This window comes from Canis lupus, chromosome 35 (assembly GCF_048164855.1).
Source record: "Canis lupus baileyi chromosome 35, mCanLup2.hap1, whole genome shotgun sequence".
NCBI classification, from domain to species: Eukaryota; Metazoa; Chordata; class Mammalia; order Carnivora; family Canidae; genus Canis; species Canis lupus.
The window spans coordinates 1,388,937-1,415,107 of NC_132872.1; the positions used below are offsets into that span (position 1 = coordinate 1,388,937).

At 65.1% G+C, this 26,171-nt stretch overlaps 1 protein-coding gene and 2 long non-coding RNA genes across 3 annotated transcripts; 1 reads left to right on the forward strand and 2 right to left on the reverse strand.

Annotated features, from left to right (window-relative positions):
* On the forward strand, positions 1-20,825 carry MELTF (melanotransferrin). The gene is made up of 16 exons (XM_072812527.1): positions 1-92; positions 830-984; positions 2,007-2,106; positions 3,989-4,171; positions 5,446-5,602; positions 6,621-6,688; positions 10,581-10,768; positions 10,949-11,129; positions 11,807-11,958; positions 14,518-14,614; positions 15,164-15,358; positions 16,067-16,223; positions 16,313-16,380; positions 17,387-17,574; positions 18,850-19,048; positions 19,500-20,825. The coding sequence occupies exons 1-16, from the start codon at positions 44-46 to the stop codon at positions 19,574-19,576; spliced, it is 2,214 nt and encodes a 737-aa protein (XP_072668628.1). The 5' UTR covers positions 1-43; the 3' UTR covers positions 19,577-20,825.
* A 5-nt stretch (positions 20,826-20,830) lies between these two features.
* Positions 20,831-23,178, reverse strand: LOC140625220 (uncharacterized). The gene is made up of 2 exons (XR_012024594.1): positions 22,978-23,178; positions 20,831-22,390 (listed from the first exon to the last, which is right to left on the reverse strand). It is a non-coding gene; the product is annotated as an uncharacterized lncRNA (long non-coding RNA).
* A 217-nt stretch (positions 23,179-23,395) lies between these two features.
* On the reverse strand, positions 23,396-26,171 carry LOC140624730 (uncharacterized). Its single transcript, XR_012024210.1, has 3 exons — positions 25,165-26,171; positions 24,307-24,611; positions 23,396-23,862 (listed from the first exon to the last, which is right to left on the reverse strand). It is a non-coding gene; the product is annotated as an uncharacterized lncRNA (long non-coding RNA).

Below are 26,171 nucleotides of genomic sequence, written 5' to 3' on the forward strand. Positions count from 1 at the left end.
GGGGCGGGGGCCTGGCTGCGGGGCCGCGGAGCCCGACGGCGTCATGCGGGGCCCGAGCGGGGCCCTGTGGGTCCTCCTGGCGCTGCGCACAGGTGAGGCCGGGCCGCGGGGCAGGGGCAGGGGCGGGGGCGGGGCCGAGCGCAGCCGGGGGCGCTGGGGGAGCCCAGGGGGCGTCTGGAGGGCTTCCCGGAGGGGGCGGCCTGCGCCGGGCCTCGGGACGCGGCGCCTTCGAGCGGCGGAGGCGGGGCGGGCAGGCCCGGGAGCGGCCGCGGAGCCCCGAGGGACGGGCGCCCCAGGGCGGTCTCCTGGGCCCTCGCCGTGCGTCCCCGAGGGAGCCGGGACCCTGGGCGAGAGGCGCCAAGAGGGGCGGGAAGGGCCGGAGCCCACGCGCCGTCGCCGGTGCCCCCGGGCCAGAGAGCAGGGCTGGGCTGAGCGCGGCCCCGACCCCCGGCCCCTCGGCCCCCCCCCGGGTCTGGGACGCCCCTGTGGCCGCGGACCTCCCAGGGGAGGGGCAGGGCTGGTCGCGGACTCGCTGTGCACGTCCGCGGGTGACCCGGGAGGCCGCGGTGCTGGGGCAGTGGGCAACCCCCCCCCCCGTCCCCCAGCCCTCAGCGGGGCGCAGGTTAGGGCAGCTGGACCCCCCTCCCCGTCCCCCAGCCCTCAGCGGGGCGCAGGTTAGGGCAGCTGGGCCCCCCCCCCCCGTCCCCCAGCCCTCAGCGGGGCGCAGGTGCGCAGGTTAGGGCAGCTGGACCCCCCTCCCCGTCCCCCAGCCCTCAGCGGGGCGCAGGTGCGCAGGTTAGGGCAGCTGGACCCCCCCCCCGTCCCCCAGCCCTCAGCGGGGCGCAGGTGCGCTGGTGCACCACCTCAGACCCCGAGCAGCGCAAGTGCGGCGACCTGAGCAAGGCCTTCGGAGCCGCCGGGATCCAGCCGCCCGTCGGGTGTGTGCAGGCCCCTTCCGCCGACCACTGCATCCGGCTCCTCGCGGTGAGCGCCCCACCCGCTGGGCCGGGGGGGGGGGGGTCCGACGGGGCACCACAAGGGCTCCATTCACGGCGAGGCTCCGGGTGGCCCGAGTCTCCAGGCAACGGGGCCAGGGCTTCCTGGCCAGCCGGTCCCGCCCAGGTGGGGCCCGGGCACAGTCCTCCCTCCAGGAGAGGCCCCTGCGACAGTGGGGACGCTGGCACCGGCCGCACACCCACCCCGGAGGGGCCCCGGGGGCGCCAGGAGGGCTCGTGCAGTTTCCCAGGAGAGGGCTGGTGGCAGCCCCGGGCGCAGGGAGCGGGGTGCGGGGTGCAGGGAGCGGGGTGCCAGGGGCAGGGAGCGGAGTGCCAGGGGCAGGCAGGCGACCTGGCCCAGCTGGCACCGCCCCTGCGAGCTTGGCCCTCAAGGCCCGACTCCGGGCAGGCACGGCCGGGGGGCCTGGGTCCCCTTGTACTGGGCCCTGACTTCTCTGCAGACCTAGTGCAGGTCCCACGCCGGCCACGGGCTTGCGTGAGGCTCCACTGCCAGGTCCCCCGAGCTAGACGCCATGGCGACCCCAGGACGCTGACAGCATCCTGCCATTTGTGTTTTAGGAGAAAAAAAAAATGAGGAGGGCATCCGTGGGCCTCGGTCTGCGTCCTAGGAAACCTGAGAAACGGGTTAACAGCGGAGTCGGGGCTCAGAAACAGGGAAATGAGGGAGATTCACCATCTCGCTATGCACCATTTTGTACCATCTGATTTATTCATTCATTTATCCTTAGTGTGTAAAGCCATTAGAAGCCCTAGAAAATTAATAATTTTTAAATGACATAATTAGGAAGCCAAGGCAAGCCTTGACCTAGGAGAGCTGTCACCTGGGACCTGGTAAAGGGTGAGCCCCCTACTCTCGGGGTGCAGGCTGAGCCAGGGCAGGGGACCGGGCCAGAGGACCAGGAGGGACGTCCCGGCAGGCCAGCGGATGGCCCGAGCAGCTGGTCGCGAGGCCCAGGCGGCCGGGCTGGCCTGACCACGTGTCCCCGGCAGGCCCAGGAGGCTGACGCCATCACCCTGGACGGAGGAGCCATCTACGAGGCCGGGAAGGAGCACGGACTGAAGCCCGTGGTGGGCGAAGTGTACGACCAAGGTCAGCAGGCGAAGCGGCCTGGGGGGCGGGAGGCGAAGAGGCTGTCCCCGCAGCGTGTCCCTGCTGGGCCCCGCACAGCCTGCAGCCCTCAAGCCGGTCGGTAGCCCTGTCCCCATAGCAGTCCTGGGGTCCAGGCCAGACTGACCTACACAAGCCCCCCCCCGCTCAGAGCAGGGGTGCCAGAGACACAGAGAGCTGACTCGAGTCCGTTCTTCCTTGCGGGAATCCCATCACCCCATAACTTGTAAAGTGGGGAGAGCGGCCTCAGTCCTGTCCCACAGACTAAATGAATCAGCAGGTGCGCACCTGATGCATGGTATGTGCATAGGACTGGGAGTTCCTTTGCCCCAGTCCCTGCGCCTCACACCCCCACATGCTCTAACCCGGCTGCCCCCTGGGAAGCTCACCCAGGACCTGCACGTGTCCAAGGGCTAGCCCCGGTCACGGCCCGGCTCGCTGTCACCTCTAAGGGTGACCCCTGACCCCTCCCCTGGCCCGAAAGAGCTTCTCTTTCCTGTTTTCCCGGAGCTCTGACCCACTCTATCAGGATCCCATCTTCTGTCCTGTTTTCTCTGTCCCTGGCACAGTGGGCCCCTCGAGGAGGGCCTGGTCCTCATCTTTGACACCCCTAGGTCCCTGGTATCCCGCGCAGGCGCTCACTTGGCCCCTTGGTGAATGGGTGACTCAGATGGCTCAGGACACAGCCTAGCGCCTGCACTCAAAGGCCAAAGCACGCCCTGCCTCACTGGCCCCAAACACCGCTCTTCCTCTTTAATTAATTCAGCACACTTATTGAGCACCTACTGTATGCCAGGCATGAGCACAGAGTGGTAAGCCCAAGAGAGCAGCCATCAGGTAGTGAACAAATGAACACAAGGAAGCGTAGTTGTGACCGTGGAAGGTGCTGTGAAGGAGGTAGAGCCCACGAGGAGGAAAGGAAGGCATGTGGGGGAACCTACTGGAAGGGAGCACTCGGGAAGGCCTCTCGAGGAGGTGGCATTTAACCTGGACCCTGACAAGGGCCCCAGGGGGGAAAGAACTTGGGAGGTTCGAGGAACCGGGAAGAAGGGCACGGTGGGTAAATCAAAGGACGGCAGCAGGCCAGGCTGCTCAGGTGGGCAGAGGCTAGCTTGGGGCACGGGACAGAACCCCGGCTTTATTTTCTAGAACTCAACGGCATTCTGATCGTAGGCATCCCACCGTACGGGGCGCACGGGGGGCGGGGGGGATGCGATGCCCGCTGGTCATCCGTCCCCGTAGGTAAATCATCCCCATCTTGTCTGAATGGCCCTTGTGGGTCCCCTTCGGCCCGGGGAATCTTTTGCAAGGCTGGGGACCCCTGCCCGCCCACATGCACCCCATTCAAGTTTCTGGGTGATTCGGGACCGCACTGCTAGCTCCCCGTACACTCTCGCGCCCCCTCCCTCCTACCACCTCAGCACCTGTGAGCCCCTCTGCCCATCTGGGTGACGATCCTGCCTGCCCCGCCTGCACCTCCCACTGCTCCTCTCCCCATGACCGTGGTGCCCTTCCCCTGAAGGGCCTGGACTCAGGAAGACACAGGACTGGGGGCCCCCGTGTCCCCCGCCAGCTGCAGAGCTGCAGCACAGATGCAGACCCAGCTGCAAGTACCGGTGACTGGCAGGGAAAGGGGAGAAAGAGCCTCTCGGGGGGATGTCCACCGCGTGAGACCGGGAGCCTGGGGTCTCGCGATGAGCCATGTGGGTCGTACCCACGCGCTCTCTCGGGAACCAGGAAGCGTGCACACACGGGTGTACATTCATGCACACATGCGTGCACACACACACGCACACACGCACACCTGTCTTCCCTCTCGGCTGCTCTCCGGCCGCCCTCACGCCTCTCCCGTCCCTCCTTCTAGAGGTCGGCACCTCCTATTACGCCGTGGCCGTGGTCAAGAGGAGCTCCAACGTGACCATCAACAGCCTGAAGGGGGTGAGGTCCTGCCACACGGGCCTCAACAGGACAGCGGGCTGGAACGTGCCCGTGGGCTACCTGGTGGAGAGCGGCCGCCTGTCCGTGATGGGCTGCGATGTGCTCAAGGGTAAGGCTGCCCCGCGGGGCTCTGCGTGTCCTTCCCTGCTGCTGCCCCGCCCGCCCTCACAGGGGACTCCCTCAGGCTGCCCTCACAACACACGCAGTGCAGGCGTGCACACATGCACAGGTGCGCGGTCCGCACATGCACATATGCACAGGTGCATGCACACACGCGCACACACGCACAGGCGCGGTCCACACATGCCCACGGACAGGTGCATGCACACACGTGCACACGCACAGGCGTGGTCCACACGTGCCCACGGACAGGTGCATGCACACACGTGCACACACGCACAGGCGCAATCCACACTGCCCGCGGACAGGTGTGGACGTACCTGCTGCGGCAGCACTCGAGGCCAGCCCGAGCCACAGGGCCTGGACGCATGTCCTCCGGGGTTCCAGGTGCGCAGGGTTGGGGGGCCCGCTCCTGCAGGCTCGGAGCCGGGAGGCCGGAGTGGGCCAGGAAGGGGAGCCCCAGTGGGGACCCCAAGCAGGGAGCCGAGCTGGCCCGGGCCATCCTGCTCCCCCTGCAGGTGGCGGGGACTGAGGCGCAGGGTAAATACTTGCCCACGGGGGGCCACGGGGCCTCGGTGCTGGCGGGCACCCCGAGCCATGAGGCGCCCCCCACCTGGCCCGGGAGGCCCTGTCACCGTCACCTGCCCTCCCGTGTTGTGAAACGCGTGGCCTGTGAGGTCATAGTCGCGACGTGGCTATTCCTTTGCCGCCCTCATCGCACGGAGCTGGCCTAGGGGGGGCGCGGGGACGGCGGCCTCTGCAGCCCTGGGGACACGGGTGTTCCTCCCCGAGCCACTGTCAGCCCCACCACGGCCCACCGCCACCCCCCCGCTCCACCCCCCAGCCTGCAGGGCCCCGCGGGTGGCCTGGACTGAGCCGTCCGGGGCCTGGGCCCGCCTGTGGCTCTCCGGCCTCCCTCCCGGCCTCCCTCCTGGCCTCCCTCCCGGCCTCCCTCCCGGCCTCCCAACCTCCCTCCCTCCCGGCCTCCCTCCCAGCCTCCCTCCCGGCCTCCCTCCCGGCCTCCCTCCCGGCCTCCCAACCTCCCTCCCTCCCGGCCTCCCTCCCAGCCTCCCTCCCGGCCTCCCTCCCAACCTCCCTCCCGGCCTCCCTCCCGGCCTCCCTCCCGGCCTCCCTCCCGGCCTCCCAACCTCCCTCCCTCCTAGCCTCCCTCCCAGCCTCCCTCCCGGCCTCCCAACCTCCCTCCCTCCTAGCCTCCCCCTCCCAGCCTCCATCCCGGCCTCCCAACCTCCCTCCCTCCCGCAGCCGTCAGTGACTACTTTGGGGGCAGCTGCGTCCCCGGGGCTGCAGAGACGGGCCATGCGGACTCCCTGTGCCGCCAGTGCAGGGGCGATGCTGCCGGGGACGGTGTGTGCGACAAGAGCCCCCTGGAGAGATACTACGACTACAGCGGGGCCTTCCGGTGAGGGACGGGGTGGGGGGACACACAGCGGGCACCAGGCCCCAGGGCGGTGGCGCCCCAGGGCGGTGGCACGGCTGCAGCTCGGCCTGCCCAGTTGGGGGACCCCCGCCCGAGCACGACCCGCGGAGCGCACTTAGGGGCGAGGGCTTCGGAGGAAACGACAAAAAGCACCTTGCCACCCTCCTGTCCTCTCCCTGATGCCTCGGCCGGCGGGGAGGGAGGCGGGGGCGGGGGGCGGGGGGGCAGGAGCCCCCAAGTCCTGACACCTCGAGGGGGCTGGGCCCCCGATTAGGGCCGGCCCTGCCCTTCGGAGCCAGAGGAGAGTCCCCACCGGCTGGGGGCGGCCGCCTCGGTCCGCAGATGAGGGAACAGGCTCAGCGGGGCCGGTCGGAAGCCTCCAGAGCCCCTGTAGCCGCCTCGGCCTCCGTGTCTCCACCTGGACGCGGGGAGCCTGCTAGTGCCCCTGCCCCGGGTGGGATCCGCGTAAATACGGCCTGGGGCACGGAGAGAGGAGCAGTCCTCGGTCCTACAAGCAGCAACTTGGGCCCCTCGGTCCCGGCCTCGCCCAGGGGCCTGGGCCTGCCTCCCTCCGGGCAGTGAACCCTGCAGGAGGGAACACAGAAGTCCTGGTCCCTTCCACTCAGGGGCTTGGTGTCGCATGAGACGTCCTGTCCCATCCCCTCCCTTGAGGCCGACTCCTCCTCCAAACACCCTGAGCATCACAGCTCTTGACTACGGCAGCCGCCCTCCACCCGCTTAGGGCCCCAGGCGGGCTGTGCAGCGTCCACACTGATCATAAAGCCGCTCTCCCTGTGCGCAGCGACTTTCTCCCCACCACTGTCCAGGTGGTAGAGGCCAGGAGGCCTCCACGACTTGGCGAAGCCCCACAGGAAGCAAAGCGGGGACCTAGGCCCTGGGACCGCCTGCCCCTCCGGCCGTGCCCCCCACGGGCACCCCGGGAACAGAGCTCCAGGGGGCGGATGCGCTGGGCCGGCACTCACGGATTCCCCCTCTGCAGGTGCCTGGCGGAAGGGGCGGGGGACGTGGCCTTCGTGAAGCACAGCACGGTGCTGGAGAACACTGACGGTGAGTGCCCCCCGCAGCCCAGCCTAGGCCCTGGAAGTCTCCCCGAAAGGAAGCAGTGGGTCTTAGGAGTGGAGTGCAAGCTGCTCCGAGAGGGAGCTGCTGGAGGTGGCTCCGCCCTGCTCTGGTTTGGGCTCCGAGTCTCAGCAAACTCTCACCCGCTCCCACCCCCAGGGAGGTCTTAGTAAATCGGGGCAGTGCTGCATGTACAACCATTAGATCGTTGTCATTTAACATTTTTTATTTTGCAATAATGGAGCTTTGGAAAAGTTGCGAGAATAATTCAACTCCCATTTATTTTTTTTTCCAAAGATTTATGTATCTATTTCTTTTAGAGGGTGGGGAGAGCAGAAGGAGAGGGAGAGGGAATCCTCTCTCGACCCTGAGACTATGACCTGAGCTGAAATCAAGAGTCAGACCCTTAACCAACTGAGCCACCCAGGTGCCTGCCCCCCTCATTTATTTGTTATCCAGATTCCGACTTTTAGCATTTGCTGTATTGGATTTATCATCCTTTCTATACTTGCGTATATTCTTTCCTTATCGTTCTTTCCACACCTGAATGTATCGTTTCTGGGGGAGTACATTAGCCTGCAAGGCACCCTTCAATATTTTAGTGTGTAGCTCCAAAAAAACAAGGAGATGGAGACCTGGCTACCGTATAGTTACGATTTCCAGAAACGTAACATTGATATAATACTATTATCTAGGGATCCCTGGGTGGTGCAGCGGTTTAGCGCCTGCCTTCGGCCCAGGGCGCCATCCTGGAGACCAGGGATTGAATCCCACGTCGGGCTCCCGGTGCATGGAGCTTGCTTCTCCCTCTGCCTGTGTCTCTGCCTCTCTCTCTCTCTCTGTGACTATCATAAATTAAAAAAATAAAAAAATACTATTATCTAATCTGCAGCCCGTATTCCAGATTCATTAACTGTCCCAATTCTGTCCTTCGTAGCAATTTTTGTCAGGACCAAACCTGTGATCACACATGGTTTTTAGTTGTTAAGTCTCTTTACTTTCCTTTAGCTTCTAAGCAGTTTCATAATCTTTCTTTGTTTTTGCGGCATGGACATGTTTGAAGAGTGAGGCCAGTTATTTTATAGAACATCCCCTAATTTGGATTTGCTTAAGGATTATTTATTTCTTTAAACTGAGGTATAATTCACATGCAGCAAAATGCACTCTTTTGGAAATAGAGTTCCATGCGTCTTGCCCAAAACACAGTTGAATAACCACCACCACAATCAAGATGGTGACCGTGCCTGACCTTCCATCCAGAAATCTCCTGATGCTCCCTCGTGGCATTCAGCAAACACTTCTGACTATAGTTTTGCCAGTTCAGTAATGTCTGATCATTGTCTTTTTTTTTATCCTAATCTTTTTTTTATCATGACCTTTACCTTTAAAAGCAGAAGGTCCATCATGTGGTCTGACATTCAAGAAGGCAAACAATATGAACCAGATTTGAAAAAGAGGGGAAAAAAATGATTTGAAAAAGGAGGAAGCACATAAGATTAGCTCCAGAGCAAGATGTTCCTACAAAAATGGGCAGCTGGGACTTGGGTCTCAAGATCAAGCAGAGGAAAATGTTAAAGGTGGAGAAAGAATAGGGATATATTGGGTTAAAATTAGCTCTTTTATTTATTTATTTTAAGGAGGGAGGAGGCAGAAGCCGAGAGAGAGAAAGAATCTCAAGCAGACTCCTGCTGAGTGCAGGGCCCAACGTGGGGCTCGATCCCACGCCCCCGAGATCATGACCTGAGCTGAAATCTAGAGTCAGATGCTTAACCAGCTGAGTCACCCAGGGGCCCCTAAAATTGGCCCTTTTAAAATGTTGATGATGGGGCAGCCTGGGTGGCTTAGTGGTTTGAGCACCTGCCTTCAGCCCAGGGCGTGATCCTGGGGTCCCGGAATCGAGTCCTACGTCAGGCTCCCTGCATGGAGCCTGCTTCTCCCTCTGCCTGTGTCTCTGCCTCTCTCTCGCTCTCTCTCTATCATGAATAAATAAATAAAATCTTTATTTTTTTTAATTTTTTAAAATGTATTTATTCATGAGTGACAGAGAGAGAGAGGCAGAGACACAGGCAGAGGGAGAAGCAGGCTCCCTGCGGGGAGCCTAATGCAGGACTTGATCCCAGGACCCAGGGATCACACCCTGAGCCGAAGGCAGATGCTCAACCACTGAGCCACCCAGGGGACCCATGGGGGTTTTGTTTGGAAATAGCTTCAGAGTGAAGAGTTTTCATAACCCCACAAATTATTTTTACCCCTCCTATTTCCTAGCAGAGGCTTATTGTTCTCATTTGAAATTTTTTAAAGTCATAAAAATATTGTTGTGTAAGACCATCTGTTGAGTTACAGTCTTAAAATTAGTCTTCTTAATATTCCTATCTGGTGTTGCTGTTCACTCTTTCAAATAAATCTGCCTATTATAAATGAGCTTTATGGAAAATTTCCAGAAGGGTGGGAAAAAGACTTTAAAATGACAAATGAGGGATCCCTGGGTGGTGCAGCGGTTTATCGCCTGCCTTTGGCCCAGGGCGCGATCCTGGAGACCCGGGATCGAATCCCACGTCGGGCTCCCGGTGCATGGAGCCTGCTTCTCCCTCTGCCTGTGTCTCTGCCTCTCTTTCTCTCTCTCTCTCTCTATGACTATCATAAATAAATAAACTTAAAAAAAAAATAAAAAAAAAATAAAAAAAATAATAAAATGACAAATGAAAAAAAAAAAAAGTCAGATGCAAGGGTCCCCTGGCTGGCTCAGTCCGTGGAACGTGCGACTCTTGATCTTGGGGTCATGAGTTCAAGCCCGATGTTGTGTGTAGAGATTACTTATATAAATAATTTTTTTAAGCAGTAGGGCACCTGGGTGGCTCAGTTATTTGAGCCTTTCTTTGACTTATGATTCTGACTCAAGTCATGATCTCATGGGTTGTGAAGTAGAATCCAGTATCAGGGCTCTGTGCTCAGCAGGGAGTCTGCTCAGCACCCCTCCCCCCCAGACTCTCTGTTTCTCTCTCAAATAAATAAATAGATCTTTTATCTTCTTTTTTTTAAGATTTATTTACTTATTCACAAGAGACACAGAGAAAGAGGCAGAGACACAGGCCGAGGGAGAAGCAGGCTCCCTGCTGGGAGCCCAATGTGGAACTCGATCCCGGGACCCCGGGGTCATGCCCTGGGCCAAAGGCAGGTGCTTACCTGCTGAGCCCCACCAGGCATCCCAATAAATAAATATTTAAAAAAAAAAAAAAAGAAGAAGAAGAAGTAGGATGCAAGAATGTCAATCAGGTGTGTCCTTAACCATGTTAGAAATGGTTAGAAAATAGAAAAAAGGACTTGGGGGAAATGTCCCAGAATATCAGTAGGTGACTATTGGATTAATACACGGGCTGACTTTGGAGAGCCCCCCTTTGCTCTGGGGTGCCGCTCTGGGCCGGTGTGTCCGGCTGGGCCCTGCCCTGGCCCCTGCCCTGCCCTCTGCTCAGAGCCAGATTCAGCGCCCCGGGCAGCAGGGAGCTCCCGGTGCATCCCTCTCTCCCAGCCCGAGCTCCTTGGATTCTCTTCTCTTTACAACGTTAACGCGTAGTCCTGTCCGTCTGTCCGTCCGTCCGCTCCCTCAGAGCCGTGTCCTCGGGAGAAGCTGTGGGGCAGGAGATGCCAGCAACAGTCCCTGGAGACCCGGGGCCCACGGGGCCAGCTCCCGGCCCCTCTGCCTCCTGGGTTCTGGGTCTCAAGCTCCTGGAAGAGGTCGCAGCCTCCGCGCCCGGCCTCCGCGGCCCGGCCTCCACTCCCAGCCTCGGCTCCTGGCCTCCACGCCCCAGCCTCCAGGCGGCCGGGCCCTCCCGCAGCCCCCCGCGCACAGACGCTGGCTCACACGGGCTTCCCGTCTCCCCAGGGAGGACCCTTCCGTCCTGGGGCCGGGCACTGCGCTCCCAGGACTTTGCGCTGCTGTGCCGGGATGGCAGCCGGGCTGACGTCACCGAGTGGAGGCGATGCCACCTGGCGCGCGTGCCTGCCCACGCGGTGGTGGTCCGGGCCGACACGGATGGGGGCCTCGTGTTCCGGCTGCTGAACGAAGGCCAGGTGGGTCAGGCGGCCCGGGGGCTGAGCCACAGTCGGGGGACCGGGCGGCTGAGTGACGAGGGGAAGCCCCGGGGGCGACGGAAGGGGGTGGCGCGTGCCCTGGTCCCCAGAGGGCGCAGGAGGGGGCGCTGGCGGGGACCTGGGAGGGGGGGAAGGCCTCAGCAGCCCCCCGCCCCCCAGCGCCTGTTCAGCCAGGAGGGCAGCAGCTTCCAGATGTTCAGCTCCGAGGCCTACGGCCAGAAGAACCTGCTCTTCAAAGACTCCACCTCGGAGCTGGTGCCCATCGCCACACAGACCTACGAGGCCTGGTTGGGCCGCGAGTACCTGCACGCCGTGAAGGGTCTCCTCTGTGATCCCAACCGTAAGTCCGCCTGTGTCGGGTCCCAGCGGCACAGCCCGGCGCCTCTGGGGAGGCCGCTGGCAAAGGACACTCACCCCAGGAGCGGTGCCCCTTGGCCTCCGCGAGAACCAGTTGCTTCCACCTCCTGCTTCTGGGGTTCTGGGGAGGAGGCTGCTCCCGAGTTGCATGGGCTGCTGTATCCCCGATGCCCCATATGCTCCAAGGGGTGGGATCCGGACCACCCGGGACCATCTCGGGGAGAGGCCCTTGCCCTCCACGCGGAGCTTGGCAGATCCCAGCATGTTCTCCGCTCAGTGCCTCACTCCTCCTCCTCCCACCCTGCAGCCAAGGCCCTGGCTCAGGGGTTGACCATTGCAGTGGTCTAGAGATGGGCCTCCCGCCCCCCGCCCCCCGCAGCCAGGGAAGTGCCGTGACCCTCACCCTCGGTTAGACACGCGACGGCCACGATCTGCCTCAGGCCCTCTCACGGCGCCTGAAAGAGGCACAGTCCTCCCCTTTCTGTAAGAGGAAACAGGCTCGGAGCGTCAGACAACTCCGTCCAGCCAGGGTGGGGGTGTGCGGGGGGAGAACCAGGACTTCCGACGGGTCCTACGAGCTCCTGGGCCGCAGGCCCCACCTCACAGGCCGGGCTCGGGGCAGCCCCTGCAGCAGGCGAGTGACCGCAGCTCCACACGCAGGCCTGCCCCACTACCTGCGCTGGTGTGTGCTGTCCACTCCTGAGATCCAGAAGTGCGGAGACATGGCCGTGGCCTTCAGCCGGCAGCGGCTCAAGCCAGAGATCCAGTGCGTGTCGGCCGAGTCTCCCCAACACTGCATGGAACGGATCCAGGTGGGGGCCGCACCCGGACGGGCAGGGCAGGCCGGTGGGCGGGCAGTGGCAGTGCCAGGCCCTTCGCTGCTCTCCCCCCGAGCCCCCTGGTCTAGAGCAGACAGCCGCCTGGGCAGGAGTGTCCTGGGACAACCCCACAGAGAAGAGGGGAGGAGGAAGGACTGGCAGGGGCAGGGCGGGTGGGGCGCGCGGAGAGGGGGAAGGCTGCTTCCTTTCGGGGGCTCCAGGAACCCTTCCTCACTGAGCAGGGGAGGTAAGGAAGCTTCCAGCTCTTGGGTTGGGCCCAGGTCATGATCTCAGGTGAGATGGAACCTCGTGCTGCCCCTTCTCCTTTTTTTTTTTTAATTTTTACTTATTTATGATAGTCACAGAGAGAGAGAGAGAGAGAGAGAGAGAGAGGCAGAGACACAGGCAGAGGGAGAAGCAGGCTCCTTGCCAGGAGCCCGATGTGGGACTCGATCCCAGGACCCCAGGATCACGCCCTGGGCCAAAGGCAGGTGCTAAACCGCTGCGCCACCCAGGGATCCCTGCCCCTTCTCTTAAGAGGAAGGAAACTGAGGCTGGCCAGCGAGGCCCTGCCGTCGCGAGGCCTTCAGTGGCAGGCCTGGAGCACACCACACCCTGCTGTCTCCCATTGTGTCCTGTCCTTGCCTTTGTCTCTAAGCTGTCACAGCCCGTGGCCTTGGTCCGGCTCCCACTAACATGCTTCCCACTGGGAGTTAAGAGCACTGGCCCTGCTGGAGGCCCCTGCGGCTCGCCGTGCTTCGCTTCTCAGCCTAGGGGTTGGGACCAGGACTTGCACCTGGCCCTGGGGCGCTGCCGTCAGGGCGCTGCCGAGCTCACGGGGGTCCCAGCAGCCCCTGGGTTCCTGGGCTCCTTCTCCTTCCTCTTTTTTTTTTTTAAGATTTTACTTATTTTTTTAATTTAAAAAAAATTTTTTTTAAATATTTTATTTATTTATTCATGAGAGACACACAGAGAGAGGCAGAGACACAGGCAGAGGGAGAAGCAGGCTCCATGCAGGGAGCCCAGTGCAGGACTTGATCCCGGGACTCCAGGCTCACCCTGGGCCGCAGGCGGCACTAAGCCGCTGAGCCACCCGGGCTGCCCCTTATTTATTTTTCTTAGAGAGTGAGAACATGAGGGGGGGGGGGGGAGACTCTCAAGCAGGCTCCTCACTGAGCCCCGCACCTGAGGTCACGACCTGGGCCCCACCCAAGAGTTGGAAGCTGAACTGGTTGCACCACCCAGGCTCCCTCCTCCCTTAAGGGCAAGTCGGTGGGGCCTGTGGTCAGGAGCCCTTCTCCGGGCCACCCCCAAGTGCAGGCCACGCCAGTGCCACTCAGGAGTGTCCGCGCTGCCCCAGCCAGGCAGCCCGTGGACGTCGAGGAATAGCAAGAGCCAGGATCGGGGCAAACGACACCCCGGGCGTGCGATGCCATGTACCACGCGCTGTGCTAAGACTTCCCGTGGACCCTTCACTTACCCGCATGGGGCCCTGGGGGCGGGTGTGATCACTGTCAGGTGTGGAGGCTGAAGCTGGGAGAGGCCAGAGAAGCAACCCGCCCCCGGGTGCCCTGGCTCAGGGTAGGGGGGCCGCTGGGGCGGGGTGGACGCGGCTGGGACGGGGGAAGGGGGGGACAGGCTGGGCCGCCCCCGGAGTGGCTGGGTCACAAGGTTCGGCGCCTGCAGGCGAGGGGACGGCTCCTTAGATGGTTCTGGGCGCAAACAACAGGCCGGGGGGCTGCCCAGCAGGAGCGGGGCGGCCGGGGCGCTGCCAGCCGAACCCCAGCCACAGGCTCAGACACGCTGGCTCCCAAGGCTCTGGGAGGCGCCCAGTGGCTCGACCCCCCGCAGCCGCCAGCCCGAGGCCCAGGAAGGGAGCGGCCGCTGACTGGGTCCCGGTGGGGTCCTGGGTCGTGGGGGGGGGGGCAGGAGCGGCCCCTCACGCGGCCCCAGACGCGGCCCCTCCAGGCTCAAGGACCCACGCCGCTGCCTGTTTCTGCGGCCGCGGACCTCGCAGCCTCGCGCTGGGCCTGAGCAGCCTGGGGCACCTGCCTGGGCGCGGGCGTCCCCCCGCCGCACGCCTCCCCTGGGGCCTGGACGCTGCAGCCCCTCTTCGGGCCCAGGGGCCTCCTACCCAGAGGCTCCGGGATGAGGCGGTGGAGTGGAGCGTGGGAGACGCGGGGAGCCCCGGGAGGACGGGGGGGGGGGGGGCACACCTGGGGCCGAGCTCTGACCACCGAGCCGCAGCCGCAGCCTCCTGAAATGTGGCCGGTCGCGCAGCCGCTGCACACGTACACACTCGGCGCACACGTCCTGCGCCCGGGCTGGGGGTGCCGTCCGGGCCCCGGGCGCTGGCCTGAGAACCCCCCACCCAGGCGTGAGCCCCGGGAGGGCGCAAGAGTCTGCTGGGAGCAGGGCCTGGCAGCGGGCGATAGCGGCCTGCGTCCCTCGGGGGGCTCCCGAGCAGCACCTCTCCCGCCCGCACCTGGGGAGGCTCCCCGGGGCGAGCACCGGCGCCCTCCCTGGTCTGTGACCTCTCGATGTGTCCCTCAGGCCGGGCAGATCGACGCCGTGACCCTGAGGGGCGAGGACACCTACCTGGCGGGACAGAAGCACGGCCTGGTGCCCGCGGCGGGGGAGCGCTATGCCCGTGAGTGCGGTGGCCGCTTCCTGCACGTGCCCAGGCCTCGGGCCTCGCAGGCCGCGTGCGCCTTCTCCGGTGTCCTTGGCTGTGTGACGGCCCCTCGCAATTATAAAGACCCCGTAGTGGCCTCGCCGGGCCACCCGGAGCAGGCGAGCGTGTGGCCGCCCCAGCAGGTGCCTCCCCGGGCTGCGGCCCAGCCATCGAGGCTCCAGGGAGGGCCCAGCCCCCTCCACGTGGTGACCTCAGGGATGTGGCAAGTCCCAGGGCTTAGGAAAGCTGCTCCTGCGGGAGGTGAGAGAAGTCCCACCGGGGTGTCAGGAAGGACAGGCCCTCGGGGAGGAGCGTCAGGACGGAGGCTGGCGGAGACAGAGCCGAGGGCTGGGGTGGCCCTGGGGACCAGACAGGCCGGGGCCCACGGCAGAGCCCACAGCGGAGCCCACGCAGCTGCAGCTCCGTGGCAGGAGCCACCGAGGGGCAGGGTGAGGGTGGCAGGGGTCCCTTGCGCCGAGGCCCGGGGAGCACGACCGGGGCCTCACTGGCGTCCCCTCCTCGCAGCGGACGACACGAGCAGCTCGTACTTCGCCGTGGCCGTGGTGAAGCGGAACAGCTCGGACGCCTTCTCCCTGGACGAGCTGCGGGGCAGGCGCTCGTGCCACCCGGGCTTGGGCAGCCCCGCGGGCTGGGACATCCCCGTGGGCGCCCTGCTGCGGAGGGGCTTCCTCCGGCCCAGGGACTGCGACGTCCTCACAGGTACCGCGGCCGCAGGGACGCACCCGGGCCAGCTCCCTCCGGGGTCCACGGGGCTGGGGGCGAGGGCCAGGCCGCCTGTCCCCACGGAATCCACACGGCAGGCCCCCCTCCTGGGAGGGGGCCAGTGTCCCCTGCTCTGCGGAGGGGGAGCCGGCTGCAGGGGGTGCAAGGGGCCCAGCGGGGTCACCTCCCGGCGTGGGGCTGTCCCCGTGTCCCAGCAGCCCCCGGCCGCCACCTGCACGAGTGCCGAGGAGACGCGCTTGCCAGGCAGCCGCCACATGCCGCCCCGGGGCTCCCCGCGTGCTAAGTCACACGCAGTCGTGGGGAGAGGGAGGCAGCAGGAAGCTGGCACATCCTGGGCTGACTGTGCGCGCACCTCTGTCCCGTCTGGCACCTCACAAAAAACCCACGTTTCTTCCTACCCACCTCGGCGAGCACCCAGACAGGGAGCGTTAGGGCTGCTCTCCCGCTCCCACGCGGAGTAGCTTACAGGTAGTGAGCTCTCCATCCCCGAGGGAGCCCAAGGGAGGGCTGGCCGACCACCAGCGGGGGCCGCCCATGGGGTTTGTGTCCAGAAAGCCTCCACGTGCCCGCTGTTCCCGCAGTCACCGAGGAGAGGTGCCCCGCTGCGCTGGGGGAGCGGGTGGGTGGGCGCAGGGCCCACGGCCCCCCGCGGCCCCTGACCCAGCGCCCCCCCCCCCGCCCCAGCCGTGAGCCAGTTCTTCAGCGCCAGCTGCGTGCCTGTCAACAACCCCAAGAACTACCCGGCCTCGCTGTGCGCCCTCTGCGTGGGGGACGAGCGCGGCCGCAACAAGTGTGTGGGCAGCAGCCAGGAGAGGTACTACGGCCACCGCGGCGCCTTCAGGTACCGGCCCGGTGGGTGGGCTGGGCCCGCTCGCAGCCCGGGGGCCCCCCACCGCCCCCGCCACCCCCACCTCGGCCTCCCGCCCGCAGGTGCCTGGCTGAGAGCGCAGGGGACGTGGCCTTCGTCAAGCACACGACCGTCTTCGACAACACAAACGGTAGGTGCGGGCGCCGGGCCAGAGTCTCGGGGGCCGCCGACGTGACCCGGCCCCGGCCTCCCAGGCGCCCTCGGGCGGAGCAGGCCCCGGGCCCCCAAGCCCACACCTGGTCCTACCGGATGCCTCATCCCCTCGAAGCGCCTACGCCCTCTTGAAGACCAGAGGCTGTTTGCTTCCAGCACCTGCTGGTCGCTCCTCTGTGCCCTGCCCCCAGCCAGGCTCTGAACCCCCGATGCTGGGGGTCCAGTCTTCTGCACTCAGAACCTCCCCCAGAACCTCAGGGCAGGAAGGCACCTTGTGCCCCGGTGTGGGTTGGGGCTCAGCGGTTCAGCCCCTGCCTTCGGCCCAGGGCCTGATCCTGGAGTCCCGGGATCGAGTCCCACGTCGGGCTCCCTGCATGGAGCCTGCTCCTCCCTCTGCCTGTGTCTCTGCCTCTCTCTCTCTCTCTTTCTCTCTCTCTCATGAATAAATAAATAAAATAAATCTTAAGAAAGAAAACCCCACAGATTGCCAGGCCCCACCCCTAGACCTACCTTTGAAACTGCCATCTCACAACTTGATGTTGTACCTCGTCCAGTTTGAGAACTTGGGCTGTTGGGGGAAGAGGGCAGCCACCTTCAGAAGCGCCCCCCACACACCCACACACACCTCAGGTCCAAGACCTGGAACACACAGTTGGGGCTCTTGGCCTGGGAGGGATTAAGAGTCTCAGTTTTCCCTCCTGTGAAATGGGGGTGACCACGCTCATCTGACGTTACTGTCTTGAGGACAGGGCAGGTGCCCGTGAAGTACCTGCCCCGTTACAGGTACCGCCTCTTCCCTCCAGCGGTGGCTCCTGCCAGGGTCATGGCCCTGCTGGGTCCGCGGGTCCTGGCCTAGAGCAGAGCAGCCGGGGCATGGAGTTGGGAGCTGGCCAGGCTTTGCCACCTCTGCCCTGGCAAGGATCTGGGGATCCAGGAGCAGAGCGGCTTGTGTCTTCCCCTGTCGTTCTGCTCCATCCCCTCAGGCCACAACTCTGAGCCGTGGGCTGCTGGGCTCAGGTCCGAGGACTATGAGCTGCTGTGTCCCAACGGGGCCCGGGCCGAGGTGTCGCAGTTCGCAGCCTGCAATCTGGCCCAGATACCACCCCACGCCGTCATGGTCAGGCCGGATACCAACATCTACGCCGTGTACGGGCTGCTGGACAAGGCCCAGGTGAGCCGGGGCGGGGCGACGGCACCGGGGGGTGGGCGGTGAGGTGACCCCGGGCCCTGCGCCTCGGTTTACCTGAAACAAACCGAGGAAGCCTGGGGGAAAGTTCCGAGGTTTTCACTTCGTCAAGCCTCTCCTCCAGCTGTCCCTCTGTGTCCGCGCCGTCCCCCCTCAGCGGCCGGTTCTCACCAAGCTACAAGCGTGCCGTGGTCTCTGCCATCCTTAAAAAACAAAAACAAAGGAGCGCCCTCTTGGTTCCATCCTATAGTGGCCATGACCCCCCCTTAGAGCAAGGCTCCTTCGGGAGTCCTCTCTCGAGTGTCACCTGCTCCCCTCGGGTCCCTCTGCTCCAGACGGGCCCTCACCAGGGCTCGAACTGCCCCGAGCAGCGCAGTGGCCCGTGGGGCTGAGTCCCATCAGCTCCCTGACCCTAGCAGCACTGGCCCCAGCTCCCACCTGCCAGAGGAGCTTCCCCCCACCCCGTTCCAGGTCCACACCTGCCCGGGGCTCCTCCCAGGCAACTGTAGCTACCCCTCCCGTGCCCCCGCCCCCACGGCCTCCCCACCGCCCCCGAGCGCCCCTGGGCTCAGTCCTACACCCTCTTCACCTGTCCGTGCCCTCCGGTTGGCATCACCCAGCCCCGGGCCCTTAACAGCCGTCTGTGTGTGGACGTCGTGGGCCCTGCCGTCACCGCCCCCTCCGTGTGGACAGCTGCCCACCCGACTGCCCGGAGTGGCCGCCTCAGACTTCCCGTTTCCTCAGAGGCCCTCCTGAGCTCCTGTCCTTCTTTCACGGCCTACATCTAGTCCCCCTGCAGATCCTGTGGGCTGCACGCATACCTGGAAGGGCCCGGGCTCCGACAACAGGGCCCTTGGTTCCCAAGCACCGGGGCCCCACCTCCCCACGGCCCCTCCTCTCTCTCATCCCCCCCCCGCCCCGGAGTGATAGGTGACGTGGGGAAGAACTTTGTGTCCGTGCACGTTTTCCTGGGAAGAAGGCCGACCTGGCATCAGATATTGGAGCGTCTGTGAGCCCCCGAAGGCCTGATGGCCACTTGGACCCCTCATACTGTGGCACTACCGTCGTCTCGTTACTCCAAGTCCCTTTGATGCCGGCTTGAGCTGACTGGTTGGGCTTAGGGTTTCCAGTCGGCCCTGGTGCCCCGAGGTCCCCTGCTCCTGGGTTCACTGTCTGTAGAGCCCCGCGTGGCAGCCAGCAGCTCCTGCATGAGCCCTGCTGAGGCCGGAGGAAAAGCAGGTCTGCCTGTGGTACTTTCAGGACCTGTTTGGAGATGATGACAATAAGAACGGGTTCAGGATGTACGACTCCTCCAACTATCACGGCCAAGACCTGCTCTTCAAGGATGCCACCACCCGGATGGTGCCTGTCGGGGAGAAGGCCACGTACCGGGACTGGCTGGGCCCTGACTACGTGGCAGCTCTGGAAGGGACGCTGTCTCAGCAGTGCTCGGGCGCAGGTAGGGCCTGGCTGCCGGGTGGGCAGGTTCACGCGTCACAGGGGAAGAGAAGGTGCCCCGCGACCCCGCGTCCCGCCCCACAGCATCCCTCCCAGCCTTCCACCCCAAATCCTCGAGTGCAGGGGGGATGCTCCGGGGGGTTACCGACCCTCCAGGTGAGGCGGGGGTGGGGAAGGGGGTGCAGGGTGGTGAGGACAGGGAACACCACAGACAGCAGAAGCCGGGCCTGTGTGACCCGGACGGACCTGGATCCAGGCTGTCGGTGCCAGACGTGGCGCGGAGAGATTATGGCAGCTGCATAGATACACCGGGAGGCGCATTTTGAAAGGAAAGGGTCCGCGGGGAAGCAGGGGGAAGAGCAGTGGTGCCGGGGCAGACAGGGAGGCCGGGCGCGGGGCGGGAGGCGCTGCGGGGGCTCCGAGGCCCTGAGCGCCTGTGCTTGGTCCCCCAGCGGCCCCCGGGCTGTCCTCGCCGCTGCTGCCTCTCCTGCTGGGCCTCCCCGCGGGCCTCCTGCACCCCGGCCTCTGACGCCGCCGCCCGCCAAGCCCGGCCCTCGGGCCCTTCCCGGCCGCCGCCAGGGACCAGGAGGTGGCCGAGGACGGAGGGGCCCTGAGCGGGTGGGCGCCAGGGAGCCCAGCCCCCGCGTCCCCTCCCCGCACCCGAGGCCCACGGGTGCCTCCCGCCCCACCCCCGCCGGGCAAGGGCCAGTCCCCCAGGGACCGGGCTTCCGCGGCCTCCCTGCCCAGGGCCGTCCCCTGCTGTCCCCTTCCCCTCGTCAGGCCCCCCCCACCGCCACCGGCCTCCGTCCTGGGACGCGGGCTCTGTCCCGGGGCGGCCACCGGGGAGCGGGGCCCACGCAGCGCCGCCCTCTGCCCGTCTGCGGCGCTGGCCACGGCGCTGCCCACGGGGCACCCGGGTGTGCGGGGCCGGGGGGCCGGGCTGACCGCGGGGCTAAGCCCCCAGGGGGTCCTCCGACAGGCCCCGCTCCCCAGGGCGCACCCCTCCTGAGCGTCCGTCTCGGCACCCTGGGGCCCCCACGACTCCTCGGCCGCCCCCGCGCCCCCAGCAGAGCGGGTGCCTCCAGACGGGGCCCGGCCTTGAGGACCGCCCCGGGGAGCCCTGGAGCAGGGCCAGGCCCCCGAGGCCGCAGCGGGAGCCCCCCCCGGGCGAGCAGGGGAAGGGCCGCCTTCCACCCCCGGAGTCAGGGTGCCCGTTTGGCCGCGGCTGTCTGGGGAGCCAGGAAAGTTTCCAGAACTGCCAGCGCTGCCTCCGAATTCTCCCCAAGAAACGAGAAGCAGGAACAGGAGCAGCCGCCCTCGCAGCAGCCCGGGAGCCGCGTGGGCCTGGAGCTATTTGCGTCGCGGTCTGCGGGGGCCCCGGGGACGCCGATGACAGGCCGGCTCCTGGCGCTTCGCCCCCGTCTGCGCCGACGACACCCCCGGCTCCCCACCGAGGAGGCCCCTGGCAGCGTCCGGGCCGCGGTCCTGCCACCGGGGAGGCCCGGTCCCCACACCGGGAGCCGCAGGCCGCCCACCGCCCGCACGCGAGGCCGCAGCCAGGCTTGTACCCTCTTCCCTGACGGGAGCCAGTGACTCTCGGACCTGAGGATCCTTTGATTTCTTTTCTTTAAGGGAGATTTATGCGGGGGCGGGGGGGCCGGGCTCGTGTGCGGCCAGGTGTGCAGCGGCGGCCGTGGGCACGGGGAGAGCGGCCTGCGGATGCCAGCTTTCCGGGGACAGGGCCCCGGCGTGTTAGTGCAAATAAAAGATAAAGAGATGCTGGTTGGTCGGTTGTGTTTTTTTGCAGTTTTATGGTTTTATTTACACGAGTACGACACGCACATAAGCTGTCTGTTGGTCTCCCTCGCTCCGCAGCCTGGCTGGGACTGGTGACTCGGGCGGCCTCGGGCCTGGGACATGTGGCGCCTCAGCCGCGCTTCGAGCTCCCTGAGCAGTGCCCTAGGAACCTCCGGGAGCCTCCGGGCGGCAGCACGAGCTGTTTTCTCGTCGCTCCCGTGACCCACGTTGGGCACCAAGATCTGGCCCTTGAATCCCCTGTGGTCAGTGCCTCGGGGTTTCCGCCAGTTGTGCCCGATTTTGACACACCGGTGTGACGGGTGCCCGAACTTCTAGGTCCTCTCCTCCGCGATCCTGGGCCTCACCGGGGGGCAGAGGGCAGAGGGCAGAGGACGGCCGCGATGCCCAGCGATCGATGGCTGCGCCCGGAAGAGCGGGTTGGCTTTTTAAATAAAACCAAAGAACCCGGAACCTGCTGAGGCTTGGACTCTGCGAGACGCTCGGCGCCGCCGGTCTGGGGGGGAAGCCGGCCTGCCCCACGCCAGCCCCGCCGGCCCGGCCCTGCTCGGGGCCCTGCTCCAGGCCTCCGGCTGCTGAGACCCCGCCCCCTCCGAAGGGGCCCCCCGCACACCTCGGCTGCCCCCTGCCCCTTGGGCATCTCTCCTGGGGACCCGACAGGAGGAGGCAAACTCCTGCACCCCCACCCCCCGCGTCTCCAGAACAAGCGCCCACACCTTTGCTTTGGCAAGTGGGCTGCTAAGTCCCTGGAGGGGGGAAGCCGCACCCCCCGCCCCCACCTGCCGCTCGGGGACGGGAGGCCCCCGGGTCCCCGGCACCCCCAGGCCTCTCCCACAGCTGGGGGACCGTCCTCAGGAGCCGTCTGCGGCACTTGGGGGGCGCCGGGAGGTGGCGGGTGGCCCTGCAGGCCCCGAGCCTCCCCGAATGCCGCTGTGGCCTTGGCTCCGGGCGCCTGGCGGGCGGGGCGGCCTCGGTCCCAAATCCCCGGGAGAGGCCCCGGGGCCGAGGTGGCTGCGCTCAGCCCCTCCGGGGGAGGGGGGGGCCCTGGCCGGGGACAATGAGCCGCCCAGAGCGGACCTGCACAGGGGCCAGGGGCGGGGCCGGGGTGGGCCTCGGAGCCGCGCCGTCCAAGCCTCCGTGTGCACGTGCGTGTCCCGGGGCCAGACTGTGACCGCTGGCCCTGAGCGAGGCCGTCGTCGTCGTCGTCGTCGTCGTGTCACCGGCACTCTGGCGGGGCCCACCGGCCGCCCCAGGGCCGCGCTGGGAGAAGCAAGGTGACAAGACAGAGGCCGCCGCACCCCGCCTCTGACCACGCACCACCCACGGGGGACAGTCCCGGGAAAGGCCGTGGTCCCCGAGCCCGTAGCCACCTCTAGAGCAGGCTTTCGACTTCTTGTCCCGAGGGCCCCGAGCCAGCTCCAGGGTTGCGACTGGTTCAGGCCCCCCAGAGGGTGGGCAGAAGGTCGCCGTCCGCCGATGGGTGAGCTCACCTGAGGGCTCACGCGGTCCTCGAGGAGTGGGATGCAGCCTGCGTGGGAGGGGGCGCAGGTGAGCCACGCGGCGGAGCCCGCTCCCTCGGAGCCTCGTACCCCGGTGGGCCACGTCTTTATAAGGGACGGCCGGTCAAAGTAGAAGGACAGGTGCCATCTTCTTTAAGTTTTCTGCTTTGTGACCCCTGAATCTGCAGCCCCGTGGGAGGAGCCCCCGGCGGCTCTCTCGTCTCAGGCCCAACCCAGGGCCGGGGCAGCGGCCTGCTGTGCACCGACCGTCCTGTGCCCGCGGCCCCGGAAGACACGGGACGTCAGGGTAAGGCCCGCTGCGCCTGCCCTCGCCTTCACCCCGAGAGGCCACAGCGCTAGTGTGCTGGAAACGGGGACAGTGACCGTATGAGCGACCCCCTCGCCTCCCGGGGGACAGGCGGGTCCTGCAGGCCCTCAGCGCGTCCAGGTGAGGCCTCACCCCTACCCTCGCCTCCTCTCCAGGGCCTCCTTGGCAGGCTTACGTCGAGGACGGCGCCTTGGGGCCAAGTCAGCCAGCAGGTGCCTGCTCAGGTGTAAAGGCCATGACTTTTTTAAAAAAGATATTTCAAGTTGGATAAAAGGATAGATCACTTACCTCGGGTTCAGGAAACTTGCCTTCTGGTCCCACTTTTGCTGTCACCGTAGTCTCTGCTGCCCCGAGCCCAGCTCCCAGATCTGAGCACGGGAGGTCTGGGCGGCCCCGCGGCCTCGAGCCCCCGCAGCTCTTCTCGGCCCATGTCGGCCCGGCCCGGAGAGCGCTCCTCCTGCCCCTGCTGCTCCCGCTTCCCGCCGGGAGTCCGGGAGTCGGTGCACCTGCAGCCCCAAACCCCAGCGCGTCGGAACCACCTGGAGGGCTTGTTAAAAGGCAGGAGCCGCCCCCAGCCCCAGCCCCTGAGCCTCTGAGCCCAGGCCCAGGAATGAGCACGTCTGGCCGCCGCTGCTGTGACCAGGCCGCCCGGCTCTGAAGGGCGACCTCGCAGCCCGAGGGTGGGCAGGGGTGGCTCAGCCGGGCAGAGGGGGCAGGGCCTGCCGTCGGGGGGCAGCCGGTGCCGACGCCCAGCCCGGGCCCAGCCAGGCAGCCAAGGGCCTGAGCTCAGTCCCCTCCCTCTGGCCGTGCCCCTCCGGCCGGCGGCCCTGGGGGGGGGGGGTCCCCGCAGGAGAGGGCAAGGTCAGAAGGAGGCCGTGCCCAGAGCGGCCCTCTCCCTCCTCCCAGCTGCCCACGGCCCGAAACCCCCAGCGCGGGAGGCCCGCTCTCCCCTGGCCGCCACAGCTGCCTTCGGGCCCTGGGGGGGCTGCGGACGTCCGGGCAGGGCATCCTTAGCCAACACCCCCCGCAGCTCCCCGCGGTCTGCCCGCGGCCGCCCCCTCTCCTGCTGGCACCTCCTTGCTGGCAGCTCCGAGCCGGCCCGCGACCCACTCTCCGTGGCTGAGGCCGCCCAACTCTGGCTGAGGCAAGCTCCGCGCAGCTCCAGGGCGTGGGCTGCAGGAAGGGGGGGCGGAGGGGGCTTTTTGTTTTTTTAAGATTTGTTTACTTGAGAAAGCACGTGAGAGCATGAGCAGGGGGAGCAGAGGGAGAGGGAGAAGCGCCCCCCCCTGCCGAGCCAGGGCCCAGGTGGGGCTCGATCCCAGGACCCCGGGATCCCCAGCTGAGCCGCGGGCCGATGCTCAACCGCCGAGCCGCCCAGGCGCCCTGGGAAGGCATTTAAAAAGCAGCAGGGCGGGCACGGGCCCCCCTTCCCTGCCCAGAAATCAGCCGCGAAAGCCAGAAAACGGGGCGGCCGCCTCCTGTGCGGGCCGCAGGGAAAGGGGGGTGAGCAGAGCCGAGGGGAAGGCGGGGCCCCGGGGTCACGCAGCAGTTCCCAGGCCTCGACTGGTCTAATCCGATTCCCCGACTGCTGAAGGGTGTTGTGTCAGCGGAACGTACCCCTGATGTTGACACCGGTGGAAAGGCCACGATGGGCCCCGGGACTCGTCCTGGCTGTGGGGCAGGCTGTGGGACTCCGGGAACGTCACAGGCCCTCTCTGGGCCCCTGTTTCTTCATCTGTGGGTATGAACCACCCGGTCTGCGGGGCCTCCGGGGTCCCTTTTCTGTGGCTCAGAATCAAGACCCAGAGCCTGTCCCAGAGGAAAGCGCTGGACATCAGGGGGGGATCTCAGGGACGGAGCAGGCCGTCACCTTGGGAATGGTGACATCGTGGGGTTTTATCAGCGTCAGCCAAAGGGAAATCCTAAAACAGAATGAGGGGCACCTGAGTGGCTCAGGCAGTTAAGCACCAGACTCTTGATTTCAGGTGGGGCCGTGGTCTCAGGGTTGTTGGGACGCAGCCCTGCGTCGGCCCGTGCTGGGCATGGAGGCTGCTCGACATTCTCTGTCTCCGGGTGGCCCGGTCAGGTGGATGCCCGACCCCACGGTCTCAGGGTCGTGAGACCAGCCCTGCACGGGCCCCACACCCAGTGCACAGTCTGTGAGGGACTTTCTCCCTCCCTCCCCCCGCTCCTCTCTCCCTCTCGAGTTAATGAATTAAACACAGAATGAGAGGTGTCAGCACTAATTCAACACGGCATTGCCAAGGGGGTCACATTTGTCCCTGGAAGAAGCCCTACAGGAGCTTTGTAGGCCTGTGTGCCTCTCCCACGGCCCCCGGAGACGGGTGGGTGGCCGTTCAGGGACAGAGCCTGCGGAGAGAAGGCAGAAGCCGAGGCCCTTCTGACTTGTGTCGGCCAGGTCACGGGTCAACCCCTGTGCCGTGCGGCTGGCTTAGGACCCCGGGGGTCCCTTACCTGGAGCTGCCCAGGGACACAGGCACATCCCAAGCGCCCGTCTCTGCGGATCCGCCCGGGAGGGAGGCCACCGGATCCGCAGGGAGGAGCCCTGGACAGCAAGACTCTGCTGCTGGAATGAGGCCACGGGGCTATGAGAGTCTTTGTCTAGGATCAGCCTCCTAGAGTGTGCCCGAAGATGGGCATATTCCAGGTGGACAGGTGGCCAAGAAGACACGTAAGGGTGCTCAACCTAGACTTTCTGTGACAGCGTGACATCGGAAACCAGGTAAATCCCGGCCGTAGAGGGTTGGGTCCGCAAGAGATGGTGCGTCCTTTAATATGCAATGAAATACACTGGATAGTCTGCAGCCGTCACCCGAAGGATGGAGCTATATTTACTGAAGTGGAAAGATTCTGTGACATATTGTTGAGTAAAAAGAGCAGGTTATGAAACAGTATATGATCCCATTATAAAATCACACACACGCACACACGCACATGCACACGGAGCCGTCTGGAAATCTGTTCACCAAACTGTTAGCAGTCTCTCCAGTTGGTGGAATTTAGGGTGATTTTTACTTCGTTCTTGAAACTCTACATTTTGAAGTTTAAGGATTCAAGATACCTAATCATTTTCACTTGGGAATGAATAAGTAACCGGCAAACAGAAAACAAAACCAAACCTGCCCCTGCCCGGGTCACTGTCCTACTGCATCACGGCTCCTCAGGCCAAGCCATGCGGTTGTGCGCCGGCCCCAAGCGGGAGGCGGGGGCTGTCTGGGAGCCAGGCCCGGAGCCACGCAGTCCCGCACGTGGATGTGGATGTGGATGTGGCTCCAGCAGCAGCTGTGACAACGGTTCAGAGCCTCCACTTCCTCCGTGAGCGTCTGCTTCTTGGGCTGCTTAGGAGCCGTGACTCAGAGGAAGGTCGAGAGCCCACGTGGGCCTCGGGCTAGGACGCAGCGAGGCCCCGGCCTGCCCTGGCCAACCCAGGAACTCGAACTCAAGGCCTCACAGACCAGAAC